Source organism: Dendropsophus ebraccatus, chromosome 7 (genome assembly GCF_027789765.1).
Source record: "Dendropsophus ebraccatus isolate aDenEbr1 chromosome 7, aDenEbr1.pat, whole genome shotgun sequence".
In the NCBI taxonomy this organism is placed as follows: domain Eukaryota; kingdom Metazoa; phylum Chordata; class Amphibia; order Anura; family Hylidae; genus Dendropsophus; species Dendropsophus ebraccatus.
The window spans coordinates 41,627,899-41,644,124 of record NC_091460.1 but is presented as its reverse complement, the minus strand read 5'-3'; the positions used below and the strand labels follow the sequence as shown (position 1 = coordinate 41,644,124).

The 16,226-nt window shown below is 42.8% G+C and overlaps 1 protein-coding gene across 1 annotated transcript in view; it reads right to left on the bottom strand.

Moving 5' to 3' along the window:
- Positions 1-16,226, bottom strand: part of EVC2 (EvC ciliary complex subunit 2) — an 80,527-nt gene that overhangs the window by 32,131 nt on the left and 32,170 nt on the right. The window contains exons 11-13 of the mRNA XM_069977397.1: positions 6,229-6,459; positions 4,624-4,799; positions 1,726-1,885 (exon numbers count right to left, since the gene is read on the bottom strand). Of these exons, the coding sequence (XP_069833498.1) occupies positions 1,726-1,885; positions 4,624-4,799; positions 6,229-6,459 (567 nt within the window). The remainder of the gene's footprint in view (positions 1-1,725; positions 1,886-4,623; positions 4,800-6,228; positions 6,460-16,226) is intronic.

The window sequence follows — 16,226 nt, the reverse complement described above, 5'->3', positions numbered from 1 at the left end:
ACAAAACGCAATTACCGCATCCCTTACAATTACCATCCAGACCACGAAAACAATCTGCTGTCATCCAGCAACAGATTCTCTCCACAGCGTCTGTACAATGGATGTTATAAACATTACCAAACAATTAATCGGATAATATTAGGTCTCAGAACTTCAGAACGAGATGAAGATGGAAAAATGCAAAACTATGGTAATAAAGCAAAATGTAAAAATGAAAAACCTTCCCCTATAAATGAGTCACTGTGTGCCCATAGTCATCCATTAATAGCGCCAAACTGTTAAAATGCAAATGAGTGTTATTCCTCCCCAGAATGGATTCCCCAGAGCTGCTAAACCATAGAAAAACACTGCATGCAAATGACAAAACTGCAATTTGTCTTCAGACCTCACGAGAATGTAAAAATGGAGAATTGAACAGTGTGTTATAGAACTGATGCCTCTACAGATGCCAGCAGCTAGATCACAGCAGTGGGGCTGGATTTATAGAAATAGAAGACAAGTAAAGTAGGGACGTCTAGACTGCCATTTTATATATTATCAACTAACATAACACCACCATTAAGTGACAAGATATACAGACCAAATGTAGTCTCCAAGCACAGGTGTGCCACTAAGTTCTCTATGCACCTGGGCAAAGTAACTCACTCAGGTTCTCACAGTGGGATGGAGGAGAGTTGTAGTGTTTGTTTTTTCCCACTAGGTGTCACTACTGTATTCACTGTATATCTTATGTTCAGCACAGCTGAAGGAAGCAATGGGTTAATTGTTTATGTCCCACGTTTGTTCTCCTCCTGTCACAGGTGCAGGTATTTTACCTCCTTTCTTTCTCCTATCTCTGCACACGCAGCCCCACCAATCACAAGTAAGCTTAGTTTGCCCCTATAAAAGGGGGTTTAGTTCCTGGTGGGAGGAGTTATCTAGTCAGGAGTGTTAGAGAGAAACACAGAGACAGTTCCTGCTGCAGTGCTGCAGCTCAGGCCAGGACCCTTGTCAAGGACCAAGAAACAGATTTCTTGTGCTGTTAACCACCGCTAGCATGAAGTGTTAGACCTCTCATGAGGACAAGTATCCTCTGAGGATCACTTTATCCATGCCAGGGATACTCTCTACATGACAAAGGGCAGCATACCTGAGCTAGGTACTGACCCCAGTAGGACAAAGCCGCAGTTCATGCCTACGTATCTTTTTTTAACACACGGTTGTTCTGAGAAACCTTGGAAAGTCTGCTCAACCCAGGGCAGCGACCTGGAACCTCATACTACCCTAGCAGGATGGGTACCCCGACACTATAGGGCATGAGGCGGGCAGATTAGAAAAGGGATCTATACGTACAAATATCTATACCTACAAGTATCTTCAAAGTATTCTTCCTGTATTGCACTGAAGATTTTAAGTAAACGGACACTATTCTGTTTAAGCCACTAGACTCTGGTCTGTTTTTCCTGCACCCGCACCTACACACCAGGTTACACTTGGGTTACCCAAACTTCGGGGGCAGTGGCTGTTTGTCCGAGGGTGGGTTTCAACGCCACTCCAGGCTACCGTGATAAATGGCCAAGTGACCCTACACCATGCAGCTGCCACACCACCGCATAGCTACCCCGGAATACAGCACAAATAATAAGCAGTATTAAAAATGTATTCCCATTTAGAAAAGTTATCCCTTATTCACAGCTATAAATGTACATATATACACATATATACACACAAGCCATCATCCCTTGCCTTCTGTATGATGTGACGGTTTCGCTTGCTGCTCGATTTCTGGTACATTTTCCTTGTTTCTTGTTTCAAATTGTTTTCTAACTTCTGCTTCACTCTAAGAACTTCTGTCTGTGCTTTCTCCAATAATATCTGGACCTGAGAGTCACTTATGTGCCCAGCCCTGAAAAACACATTCTGTACATTCCATAAAAGAATAACCACTGTATAATGGATAAAATGCTAATACATGCCTCATATTTTTTTTAAATCAACTGTCAGAAAGTTAAAAAGATTTGTAATTTACTTCTATTTGAAAAACTCGAATCTTCCAGTACTTATCAGCTGCTGTATGTCCTACAGGGAGTGGTGTATTCTTTCTAGTCTGACACAGTGCTCTCTGCTACCACCTCTGTCCATGTCAAGAATTGTCCAGAGTAGGAGATATTTGCTATCGGGATTTGCTGCTGCTCTCTACAGTTCATGACATGGACAGAGGTGGCAGCAAATAAAGCAAACACCACTTCCTGCTGGTAAGTACTGTAGGGTCCTATTAAACGGAGCGATTTTTAACGATTAACGACTAACGATAAACGATCGCAAACGAGATTGTTTATCGTTAACCTGAAATCGTTCACCATATTACACAGAACGATGGTCGTTAGTTACGATCGTTACTATGATTGTTTATTCCTTCTGATCCCAGCAAAACAATGAACAATGTGCAATTACACTGAACGATTAATGAAGAAATGCGGAACTTGAGCGAAAGAACATGGAATTACAGCAAACGGTTAATGATAATTTTAGGTTCAGATCTAAATCAACGACATACGAATGATTTTCAGATCGTTGCCTGCAATTACACAGAATGATTATCGTTTAAATTTGAACGACATAACGATTTTTTGCACGATAAACGCCCCATGTAATAGGGCCCTAAGGAGTGATGGCTTTTATTTTTTTTAAATAGAAGTAATTTAAAAATCCATGTAACTTTCTGACACTGGTTGATTTAAAAACTTTTTTTTTTAGCTCCAGTACCCCTTTAATAAAATGTCACATACTACATAGATGACAAAAGAATAGAAATCCTTATAGGACAATATTGCAAATAAGGTTACACCTATTAACCCAACCACCAAAGCTTAACGGGGTACATCTGGAAGTGGTGTATTCTTTCCAGTCTGACACAGTGCTCTGGAGTACCCCTTTAATTCTTATAAACCTTAGTCTATGTTCCCAGGACATTTAGTGTGCACATTTGTTCAATGGTTTTTAGATCCCTATGGACCTGAGAGATGTAGGCAGAGTCTTTTTGGAACCAGCTATATGTCGGCATACAGTACTTTTTTATTTTGCTTAATTTGAAGGGACTTGGGAGCGAAAACTAAAAACCAACGTTTGCCATCTAATGTTCTGCAATGAGATTGTTGACTGAATAGTATTGCCTATATGTTTTTTGTTTTGTTTAGTGACCCTGTGGGGCTTGACTACCAAACCATAACACCATCCTACAGATACATATTTTACATTACAAAACAAAAGCCCTTCAGACTACAATGTATATACTGCCGAGAAGATTTACTCAACCTTCAATATAAGATTTTAATTTGAATTGTTTTCGGCGGATTAGTTCTGTATTGTGCAGACCTAGATTACACTGTTTATTTCCACTTGGAGGACAAGTTAATTCCCACAGCTGTCCTTTTTGTGACAGAATGAATAGAAAACTTTGACCCGGTTCAGTTCTCACTAAGCCATGTGACCTAAAGGATTCTGTCAGGTGGGCACAAGAAAGACAGATAATGTATTTTCTGCAGGCTGCCAGCTCGAAAGATTAATGTCACCTTGTGTCATGTGAATCGAAGGGAAGAGGGAGAGTGTGGATAAACAGGACAGGGCTTCGAGGATAACAAAGAGCCATAAAGGCAACGGATACAAGATATTTTTGGGTGGTGCTTATAAAGGGGTAGGAAGCCCCAATTGTCCCTTAACTAGGGATGGTCCGAACCTGCTTCGGTTCGGGTTCGTACAACTTGGAAATTATTCCCGCTGTCTGCCCGCTCCGTGGAGAGGGTGGATACAGCGGGAGGACCGCCTGAAAAACTGGGATACAGCCATAGGCTGTATCCCAGTTTTCCAGGCGGTCCTCCCGCTGTATCCACCCGCTGCACGGAGCGGGCAGACAGCGGGAATCTTATTCCGAGCGTTCGGGTTCATACGAACCCGAACCTCGGCAGGTTCGGACCATCCTTACCCTTAACCCATTCAGTGACTTTTGGTTTTATCTTTTTTCCACCTGTCTTTGTAAGAGCTATAAGAATTTATATTGGTGTGTCAATTGTTTCCAGATTTTTAAAGGCTCATTTTTGCGGGACAAGTTGTAAGTTTTGTTGGTACTCTTCATAATTTGAGGTGAAAAAAATGCACAATCTCAGTTCTGTTTCAACTGTGAACTTGGGGCCTTTTGTCTCTAGATCATAGCGGGTCCCAACAGTCAGACTCCCTGAAACGCTGTGCAGCGGCATAACGTTAGGGGTGAGGCAGGCAGGATTCCAAGTGGATTCCGCGACGCAACTTTGGCTTGGAATTTCCACCTGTTTTGCTCAGTGTTATAGACTGGAATAACCCTTTAAGTCACAAATTAAGGGGTGTTACCGCTGTATTTGGGATGCAATATTGGATTATCACACCACGCTATGAGAATTAAAGGAAAGGGCAATGTGACTGATCTATTGGACTTGTAGTTAGCAATAAATTCTTCATATATTCTGCCTGCAGTGTGCCTGTGTAAATACATTTGTACAATACCATGAACATACAGAACTCCCGCGTATCACCCTTGCTATCGTCCTCTAGCAGTCATGATTTATGCCTTCATTTATCCCTCCCGATATGGTAGAAAACTAGAATCTTTACCTTTCGGTCTTGTTAATAAGGTTTGCAATTTGTGTAGCCGCAGAGTTCAATAGACATCGTGAGCGGCTGTCACTTAGCTGGAGATTGTATAACAAGTTCTTTCGTACAGCCAGTCTTTTATTCATGTGGTATTTTTTGGTGGCATGCAATAAATCTAGAAGATCTTCTGACTCTTCCTAAAGACAGACAGATAAAAAAAAGGAGAAAAATATGGATTTTGCAAAAAGAAGAAAATAAAAAATTATTTAATTTAGTCTATTCAAGTTGTATAACGTAGTAAAAAAATCGAAAGAAATAAGACGCTATAGACACTGTGTTAGTAGTTATGCGAAAAAGCAAAGACGTAAGGGGTCAGAGGGCCGGGGTATACCAGTACAGTAGTGCCTTGGATTACGAGCATAATTCGTTCGGAGACTGTGCTTGTAATGCAAATCACTCTTAAACCAAAGCAAATTTTCTCATAGGAAATCACTGATATGCCGACAATTGGTTCCACCCCCCCCCCCAAAAATAATGTTTTTTTTTATTCTGAATAACAAGTAAAGCAAATAAAACAAACATTTAGAAAGTTGGATATGTGCTATTATAAGTTACTGTACAGTATAGCAAATCAGCATGTGGAGTATAATGTATAGTAAGTGCATAAACCTGAAAAACAGCCGCAGTTTGTAGATACAGAATGGAGCTGCAGAGTCCCATAATTCAGTAGTGTAGTGTAGTACAACAGGCTAGAATAGAGAAGCAGGGCTGCTGTCAGAGGTCTGTGTAGTCACATGACAGCAATGGGGAAGGGGTGTGTGCTCAGCATGGACCAATAAGTAAAAGAGAATCACAGAGCTGTGCAGGAGGACAGTGACAGAAACTTTTCTATAAAGCAGTGTGAATAGCTGAGTGTGAGTGCAGGCACATTATAGCAGCAGTGTGAATAGCTGAGTGTGAGTGCAGGCACATTATAGCAGCAGTGTGAATAGCTGAGTGTGAGTGCAGGCACATTATAACAGCAGTGTGTATAGCTGAGTGTAAGTACAGGCACATTATAGCAGCAGTGTGTACAGCTGAGTGTGAGTGCAGGCACATTATAGCAGGAATGGAGAGGATGGGAAACACAAGGGATGACAGAGACTGCAGGAAGAAATCAGCAGGGTATAGGGTGAGCACAGTATAGCAGCACTCTCTGTCAAGGGAGAGAGGGGTTACAGCTATGACGAGATTACCTCCACAGTCCTGTCCCCTGATGCAAGTCCCAGCTTGAAGTGGATCTGCTATGATTTTAAAGGTTAGGAAGACTTCCTGGGTTAGAGTACAGGGCTGTAGACCCCGCTATGCAGACCATGCCGCTCCCCTACTTCCCATCCCACACAGCACAGGGAGCTCTTAAATCAAAGCAATGTTCTTAAACCAAGTTACAATCTTGAAAAACTGTGAGCTCTTTTTACAAAACGCTCTCAATCCAAGTTACTCTTAAACCAAGGTACCACTGTATTTATTATTAATGTACCGTTACATCACTTATGGCCTATTATGTGTCATCATTTCATCACATCATTGTGCCCATTACTCCTGCACTCCCCTTAAGAGCAGAATTCATTCTTCACCTCAACTTACCTGGATGTTCAGATAGTGTTCAATCAGAGTTCTCTGCATTTCAGGTTTAGTCTTTACTAAACTTGATACTTGGTCAAAGAACATTTTATGGAGTTCAGATCGCTGAGTGATATTAAGTTGTCTGTAGGACTTTGCAAATTCCTCTTCTTGCTTATATAAAAGCATCTTCTTCATTTCGGTCTTTTCAAGGCCATGAAGCTTCTCAAGAAGTGATCTGTATTCAGCTATAGACTGTGATAGAGGAGACAGGAGATGAGGCTTTTAAGTACAGTATATAACCCACTCAGTCACACATCTTTGAAATGCAGTATAAAAGCATAAGACATAAAAAAAATCCACTGACATTGTTTTAACTTTTTACTGATGAACGGCCCACCAGCCACATGGCATCATAGGAGCTGTAATGGCTGCTGCAATGATCCTATTGTTATAAATCATCCTACTATTCTGTTTTCTCCAGTCTATTCCTTTGCTTGGGGTAGGTGCTACCTGAGAGTATGTTCACACTGTGGAATAGGTGAGGAATTGGAGAGGAAAAGTTTTCTGCTTAAAATTTCCTCTTCTTCAACTAAAATTCTATGGGATTTCTCTAGCGGAATCCGTCCAAAGCATTGCCATGTCGATTCTTTGGGCAGGAAACGGATCCGCAGTGGAACATTCTGAGCATAAATTGCGCTATGTGAAAAACATAGCGAAAATCCCATTGAACACAATGGGACATTGCTATGTTAAAGGGGAACTCCAGATAAGAAAAACTTGTTTTCTATTAAAAGTACATTAAAAGTTATATAGATGTGTCTATATAATGTATTACTGTATCTGTGCGGTTCTGCCACACTGGTAGCTGATAGAAATCCAGGAAGTGAAGAAAAATGGCCTCTGTGCCAATTCACATTGTCTCCTGCTCCTTCTGCTCTCCCCCCTTAGGAGAAAAATATTACATGCCTCTGTCTCATATTGTGTGTTTGCTAAGGACAGGCTGATGATGCAGACAGGAGGCTTGGCTGGATCCCCCAATCCCCTGACTGATTTATCATCTCTGTCCGGCCAGAAACAGGTGTAGCACTAGTTTTACTGATTGTGATGAGTGGGGGGCTGTGATGATCAGCTGAGGGAAAGCATTGCATTATGGGAATTGATCAACCAGGAAGGACAGAAACACAAAACAGAACAAAAAAAACCCCAAACAAATGGATTTTTGGTAGTTTCAAAACTGGGATAGACAGGTAAGTAATGCGTTATGCTTCTGCAGAAGTTTCATTTTTTTAACCTCTACCTGGAGTTCCCCTTTAACAATTTAAAGGAAGAATTTTAAGTGGAATCACATTCTAATTCCTCGCCGATTCTTCAGTGTGAACATACCAGTCTTACAGCTGATGGATTACTCTGGTTCAGCTGGTCATGGCTTGTCAGCTCAAAACTCCTTTAGGGTGGAATTTGTCATGTTTTAGTCTCTCTTTAAAAGTGCATATTAAAGCTTAAAGGGGTTATCCAGTGCTACAAAATCATGGCCACTTTCTTTCAGAGACAACACGACTCTTGTCTCCAGTTCAGGTGCGGTTTGCAATTAAGCTCCATTCACTTCAATGAAACTGGGCAGCAAAACCCCACCCAAGCTGGAGACAAGGGTGGTGCTGTCTCTGGAAGAAAGTGGCCATGTTTTTGTAGTGCTGGATAACCCCTTTAACCCCTAGACAACCCTGGACATACACATGAGTCCTGGGCCGTCTAGGGGTGTTCAGAGCAGGGCCGCGCGCTGGCCCCGCTCTGAACCGCCGTGGTCCCGGTTGCCACTTGTAGCCCGGGAGTGCGGCTATTAGCGGGCATGGTCTGATCGCCGTTCCCGCTAATTAAGCAACCAGATGCAGCTGTCAAAGTTGATGAAGTTGTCATAGTACTTGCATCTGGTTTCCTGGTGTCTAGTGGGGGTTAAGTGTTATTATTAATAAAAAGCCCCCTCCCCTAATAAAAGTTTGAATCACCCCCCTTTTCCCATGTTATAAATACAAATAAATAAATAAATGTTTGGTATCGCCGCGTGGTAATCGGCCAAAATATAAATTTTTCACATTCCTGATCTCGCACGGTAAACGGCGTAAGCGCAAAAAGAATCCCAAAGTGCAAAAATGTGCATTTTTGGTTGCATCAAATCCAGATAAAATTGTAATAAAAAGCGATCAAAAACTCGCATATGCACAATCAAGGTACCGATAGAAAGAACACATCATGGCGCAAAAAATAACACCTCACTCAGCCCCATAGACCAAAGGATAAAAGCGCTATAAGCCTGGGAATAGAGCGACTTAAAGGAACATAACAATTGTTTGAATTTTTTACAAGCCATGAAATAAAATAAAAGTTATACATGTTATATATCGTTGTAATCGTAACAACTTGAGGAACATATATAACAAGTCAGTTTTACCCCAGGGTGAGCAGCGTAAAAACAAAAACCCTCTAAATAAAAAAAAAATGCAGGGACAGTAAAGCTTAGAGGTGTCAGGTGTTAAGTGATATTGTCACCCCCTTTACTCCACGTGCCGGTCTCTGAGCCAATCCACAAGCTTAGATACTGCACATTTGATATATACTTGTAAAAGTGTCAGTGTCTTCTTTCTGCTCTAAAATAATTTCATTAGTGGACGGTGTCCCCATAGGCGGGGCTTCACGACAGTTGGGTCACTCTTCCCAGCCGGGAGATGGGGCCCAACTGCTGTGAAGCTCTGCCAAAGTGACACTTAACCAATGAAATGTAACGAGAGTTAGGGGGGTGACAGTATCACCAAGTTTTTGTTTTTTTCTTGGAAACTGGAAAGTACAGTTAGAACCCAGGAAAGGCAACTGCTATAGGTACATATCAGATCAGCTGTTTCGTGACCTGTATAAAGTGTAAATGTACACTGGTTGCTCTATATCATGGGTCTCCAAACTGTGGCCCTCCAGCTGTTGCAATACTACATTTCCCATCATGCCTGGACAGCCAAATCGAAAGCTTTGGCTGTCCGGGCATGATGGGAATTGTGGTTTTTGCAGCAGATGGAGGGCCGCAGTTTGGAGACCCATGCCCTATATCATTACTTCACTGTGCATAGTCCAAGCTCTCTCCACATTACTGCTGTGGCTTCCACTATAAACAGAAGACATAACACTCTGTCAGATATGTCATATGAGAACCAATGGCAGAGCCTGAGGACCCTGTTGACTTTTAATGGTATCCATTAAGTTCTGTAGCAGTGTCTGTTGTTTTGACAGGCAAATTAGCACTGCATGTGGTGTTATTCTTTCTCTTAAATATCACAGAATCTCAGTTGGAGGTGTGAACACAGTCCAAGGCATTATTTTTTGAGGAACAAAAAAGAAAAAAAAAGGAAGAGTTTTCAGAGCATATAATAATTTATAGTAAATAAGTATGAAGCATAAAATAGACAGTAATTAAAACGACATTGTTGTTTCAGTAAAAATCTTTATAGAATAGTAGAACAAGTGAACCCTGTGTAATATATCTTATCAGACAAAAAAGAAGTTTTCTCCTGTTAAAGGGGTAGTGCGGCGGTAAACAATTATTCACAGAATAACACACATTACAAAGTTATATGGCCGCCATCTGCCGCGTCATCGGCTGCTCAGCCACGATTGGCTGAGCATAACTGTGCTCAGCCAATCGCGCCTGAGCAGCCGATGACGCTGAAGAGGGCGGCCTGCACTCAGGACGCTCGGAGAGATTCGTCCGGGCCGTCCGAAGACGACATCGCAGACTGAACATCTGAGACGGGGGTCGGCACGTGACAGGTATGTATAGCGCACCACACTTCCTGGTACACGGGTGGGGGTGGTGGGACACGGGGAAGGGGGCCATTCACAGACATAACATACATTACAAAGTTGTATAGCTTTGTAATGTGTATTATTCTGTGAATAATTGTTTACCGCCGCACTACCCCTTTAAGTATTCTGAAACATGATCTAAAACAACAAATATGGAAATTTAAAGGGAATCTTTCATCACCTTTATGCTCTATCAATCATGAGCCACCAGGGTGGTCACTAGTGGTTTCTCCCTGCCTCATTGGTCTTGATTGATTGATACCCTCCAACACCTAAACAGGGTGTGATCTATCAATCAGGTATGGTGGGGCAGGAGGAAGCAACATGAAGATTATTAGAGGTTCCCGTTAAATTAGGTAATAAAATTATGTTAGAATAAGGGTTAATATGAGATTTCATCTATTTTATATGTGGTATTTGTATTTAATAGCTGAATGCAACACTCTTATATATTTTTGGTTGTTAAAGGACAACTCCCGCGGGACCCCAAAAAAAAAAAAAACACAGACACACACAGACACCATACTCACCATCTCTCCGGTGACGATCGCCACTCGATTCGCCCGCCGTCCGCCTCTCCGTCGCCGCCTTCCGCCATCCAGCGATGTCTCCAACTTCCGGGTCCAGGGGATGGAAAAGGCTGCCAGTGCGCTTGCGCACCGGCAGCCTTTTCATTGGCTGGAGCGCATCACATGGCTTCCAGCAAGCTCAGCCAATCAGGGCTGAGCAAGCTGGAAGCCATGTGATGCGCTCCAGCCAATGAAAAGGCTGCTGGTGCGCATGTGCACCAGCAGCCTTTTCATCCCCATTCACTTTGCATGAAGACGCCGAGGAGGAAGAAGACCCGGACCGCCCCTCGGCTCTGACGTCGTCGTCACCAGATGCCGCCCCGGAGAAGAGGACCGTGACGATCGTAATAGGTAATGTATACATTCCTTAACTTCCGGGGTGGGGGGTCGGGGGTCCGAAAGTGGGGGAAGGGGGGCAGGCCGGGTATTTAATCACATTACAAAGTTATATAACTTTGTAATGTGTGTTAAATGAGCAAAAAAAATTTTTTGTGGGAGTTGTCCTTTAAGCATCCATTGAAATACATGGCACACTATCTAATAAGTATTGATTACAGACGCAATACAGATAGTATGTGCATGCTGTATAATTTATAAACTCATTCTTATTACAGATATGTATTCTACATTTTGACTGATGTTCATGAAACAAATGTTCCAGAATGGCAGGCCAGGTCTTCTGTCTTCAGAGGGGTTACACATCAGAAGTATACAACTTATTCATGCATGGATGGAGCCCATAGAGAGGAGATTGCATTGCAGGATCAAATATTAACAGACACTACATTAGTAATATGGTGCACTACTGAAGTACAGCTCTGAAGGAAGCCTACTGCTCTGAAAATTCAGTCTGCAGGCTGCATGTCATAGAGCAGGAGAAGCTGGGAAGACTGATAAATAGTTTTGTGGGAAAAGATCCAGTATAAGTTGTAATTATTCATTTAAAGGGGTTGTCCAGCAATCTTTTTATCTTTTTATGTCAAATCAACTGGTGTCAGAAAGTTATACAGATTTGTAATTTACCTCTATTAAAAAATCTCAAGTCTTCTCATACTTTTCAGCTGCTTTATGTGATGCAGGAAACGTTGTTTTGTTTTCAGTCTGACACAGTGCTCTCTGCTGACATCTCTGGTCGAGACAGGAACTGTCCAGAGCAGGAGAGGTTTTCACTGGGGATTCCCATAGAAAACCTCTCCTTCTCTAGAGAGTTCCTGTCTCCGCCAGAGATGTCAGCAGAGAGCACTGTGTCAGACTGAAAACAAAACAACATTTCCTGCATCACATAAAGCAGCTGATAAGTATGGGAAGACTGGAGATTTTTAATAGAAGTGAACTACAAATCTTTATAACCTTCTGATACCAGTTGATTTGAAAGAAAAAAAAGATTTTTGCTGGACAACCCCTTTAATATGCTCATGGTCCTGGTACTTTGTTGAACCTAATCAGTGACCTCTGAATGTACCCATAAGGTCCCCATACGCCAAATTCGGCCCTTGGTATGAGGCTCTCCCAATATCCACTGACAGAAGTTGGTGGAGATAGGGGTTGGGCATGATGGAAAAATCACAGCTGACCCTTTTGTTCTGGGAAAGATAAGCCGCACCCAGTGCATTCTGGCTTTACCCCACCCCCATAGAGAACACAGAGGAGCTCAACCGTGCATACTGTTCCTGTGTATAGGGAGAACGGGAGCCAGTTGGGAGAGATAACTGATGGCTGAATGATCGTTCAGCCATCAGTTATTAAAGGTGTATGGCCACCTTAATACAAAGAATGCTGTCAATCAATAAGCAGGGCTGTCTACTGGACTTCTAAGCCCAAAATGAGCATAGCGTTAAATTACTACCTTAGGCCTTATTCACATGTCCCGTAATTTACGGATCCGTATTTCTGTATCTGAGTTAGTGCACATTGATGTCTATTGGGCTATTCAAACTATCAGTAGATGAAACGGATGAAAATGAATGCCAAAAAAAAAAGACACGTGCTAGTGCAGACCCAGATTTTTTTACAGATCCTCTCATTGAAATAAATTGTTTACGGATTGTTTACGGATTGCAACAGGTTTGTCATCCGTATTTCCGCATTCCCGTAAAAAAATATGGATGACTCATAGGTCACAAGGTTCTGTTTCTAAGCAACCACAGGCTGACAAGCGATCGTGTGACTTATTTTAGGGGTTGGGCAAACTGGTGCTATTTTTTTTTTAACCTACTCAACTTTATTAACTTGTACAAAGCAGTCAGTAGTAAAAAACGGATTTATGGAAATACCGATACAATACGGATGCAATACGGATGTACTACGGATGTCCAATCTGTAATTTTTAGGGGGTTGTTTCAGGACTAGAAAATATTACTGAACGTGTGAATAAGGCCTTACTGTACAATACTGAATCTGTCCCCACAAAACTATATATCAGTCAGCTCCTCCTGCTCTTTAACATGCTGCGTGCGGATTGGACATTTTCACTGCAACAGGTTTCCTCTCATGCTATTTTGTAGGAAACTCTTAGACATTCCCATCAGTATACTAAGAACGTTATACAGTAAAGTCAGGAAAGCCAAGATAATGCTGTATATATTGTCTTCCATGTAAGCACTTCTTTTTATAGTCTATTGTCTTTTTGGAAAGACTTGTTTCTACACTAATTGTTTCCCGACATTGAAGTTTCCCCATGATTGATATTGCTAAAGTGGATGTCTGCTTTACAAAACCCATTGTCAAATATCCTACTAGAGAATTAACGCTAAAGCTTCAAGGGAAATGTGTGGCCAAAAGCTGCTCCCCCAAATAAAAAAGCCAATTGCTGCACCCACTTCTACTTCTTAGGGAGGTTTCTTCATTCAGGACCCCCCCCTTAAGCTGCAAATATTGTTCCTTGATAACGATGGCCCATTGATTTCAATAGGAATAGTGTAATACTTCATTGAACTCGTGTTGAAGCTACAGAGACATTGAGAACTTGATGCATAACTTAGAGTCAATCACTAAAGTTCCAAAAAGTAAAAGAGCTTAGAAATTATTTTAAAAAAATCACCTTAAAGAGTCACTGTCGTATTTTTTTTTTTTTTTTTGCAGAAATCAATAGTCCAGGCGAAACTTTGTAATTGGGTTTATTAGCCAAATATGCCATTATCTGCATGTAAAAAGCCTTTTTGCCAGGTCCCCCCCCCCCTCCCTCCTCTTTTCCAACCACTCCAAAACATCAGGAAATTGTGACTTGTTGCATCAGACGTACCCAGTCTGTTCTAGGGAGAGGGGAGGAGGAAGGAGGGAGTTAGCCGACAGAAGAAAGCAGATAACAGAGGATTACAGGCACTGAGCTGGGTGAACGCTGTAATCAGAGCTCAGAGAGGTCAGTGCTGACTGTCAGAGGAGATAAAGGGTGAGGTATTTGTAGATTAACTCTTTGTTGTCCTGTTTTGGTCTTTTATTTAGCTCTCTCCCAAGGCCGGATTAAGGTTGGTGGAGGCCCCGGGCGACAATTCCCCCCCCCCCCCCAAAAAAAAAAAAAACTATACCGCGATCTATACAGATGGCTGCTTACTGTAGGTGACTTAGCACAGACCCCTCCTCGCTCCTGGCTGTATGGGTCAGCATCCTCTTCTGTTATGCACGTGGTCACTAGAGGCTGCAGTACAGGGGAAGATGCCAGGCCCTAGAGACAGGAGACAGGAGGGGGGGGGTGTATTCCCACATTGTGTTTGTGTTAATAACGCAATGTGAGAACACAGCACTTTCTGCGCACTGTTGCCCACTGTGTTAGGGCCCTATTACATGGCCTGATAACCTGGGTAGGCAGCACCGTTCTGCTAGGGATCGAGCTGGTGGGGGCCCCTAAGTGGTGGAGGCCCCGGGGCACGTGCCCCTGGTGCCCTCCCTTTAATCCGGCCCTGCTCTCTCCATAGGTGAACAATGAAGACGGGGGGAGAGCTTCAAACTGCTTTTTCCTGATAAAAATGTATTTTTCAGCTAATAAACCCAATGACAAAGTTTCTTAAAATCGCCTGGACTATTGATTTCTGCAAAAAAAAAATTCGCGACAGTGACACTTTAAGCAAATATGGAGCATGAAACCAGTGGGATCCTATATCTGGAATCCTCACTAACCCTGAGAATGAATGGTGCTCCATTTGAAGGACAATCAATTGGATTTACATTGGTTATAGAACACCATGGAACAATTACCAGCTAAGCAGGCTGCTATCGCCCTATGTAACAGGGCCAGAGTTCAGCTGAAAAGCTCGTCCGCCAGCCGGTCACTTTGTTTTGCCGTGCTACAAAGTCATCGCTCATTGGCCGCACATCTCCCCATGCAATATGGGATGATGAAATATGACAGCAAATCACTAAACAAACCATCCAGCGCTCCCAGCACCATAATCGAGCCTTGTAATAGACTCAATAAATCAAATACATCTGCACTTATTTACAGTGTGTCGGGTCATCTATTAGGGCCCTTACAAGAAGGTATCTAATATTGCCATTTAATGGAGTGGGACCACTTTACATCTGGATTATATTGTAAAGGATGCTCGGGGGTGAAGTCCAGCTTTTAGACCATCACCATTGCCCCACCATTATAAGTTTGAACCTTGCAAAGACCTTATTTAGGTTGCTTACATGGCTTTTTTGTAGTGTCCCATTATGTGTTTTTCTTCTTTTCATACACCTAGGTAAAAGTGTTTCTATTCAGTGTCACAGTTAGGGCAGTAAGCTGCTGTACCTTACTCCAACCACTAGGTGTCACACTCTCCCATATTACAGCTAAGGTCAAAACTAGGTTTAGCTACACACACACTTCCCTCTATAGTCTACAGTAAGTTAGTTTGGTTAGTAAGTGCCTAGCTTCAAGGTAGTGTCTTAATCCCATACCGTACAGGGACCTCGCTGGGCGCACGCACACAGCTCTCCAGGCTAGCCCCGCCCTGGCCAGATTTCATTGGCTGCTCAACTCTGGGCTTCCTAGCAGCCAAAATCAGAGCCTGCCAGACCCCTGACCCTAATCCGAACGTTTAAATTTAGGGTTAGAGTTGGCGGTCGGATTAGGGTTACGTCCCACTGATTTCTCATGTTCAAGCCCTCCCCACAGCCCCAACCTTAACCCTAACCTTCCTGATTAGCACCAAACCCGAGGGTTAGGGTTGTTGTGTGTCCAGGGAATAGTTAAGTAGTTTGGTAGTAACCCTAATCCAACCCCCAACCCTAACCCTAAAACTAAATGTTCGGATTAGGGTCGGGGGTCAGTCAGGATCTGATTTTGGCTGCTAGGAAGCCAGGAGTGGAGCAGCCAATGAAATCCATCCAGGGCAGGGCTTGCCTGGAGAGCTGTGTGCGTGCACCCAGCGAGGTCCCTTTACAGTATGGGATTTAGTCACTACCCTGGCTTCAGGCCAGGCAGGATGTGTTTAGTTTGTTTTCCAGCACTGGTGAATCAACCTCCATGAGTTGCTAGGTTTCATCCCCAGGGTAGCCAGAGACAAGGGAGCAACCCACCTTTGCCTGCGCTGTGGATTTATTTAAACTCTGGACAGTCAACCACCAAAAGAAAGGAGAGGAACACCAAGGCTGTACCGCAGTAGAGCACAGTGCAAGTTAGCC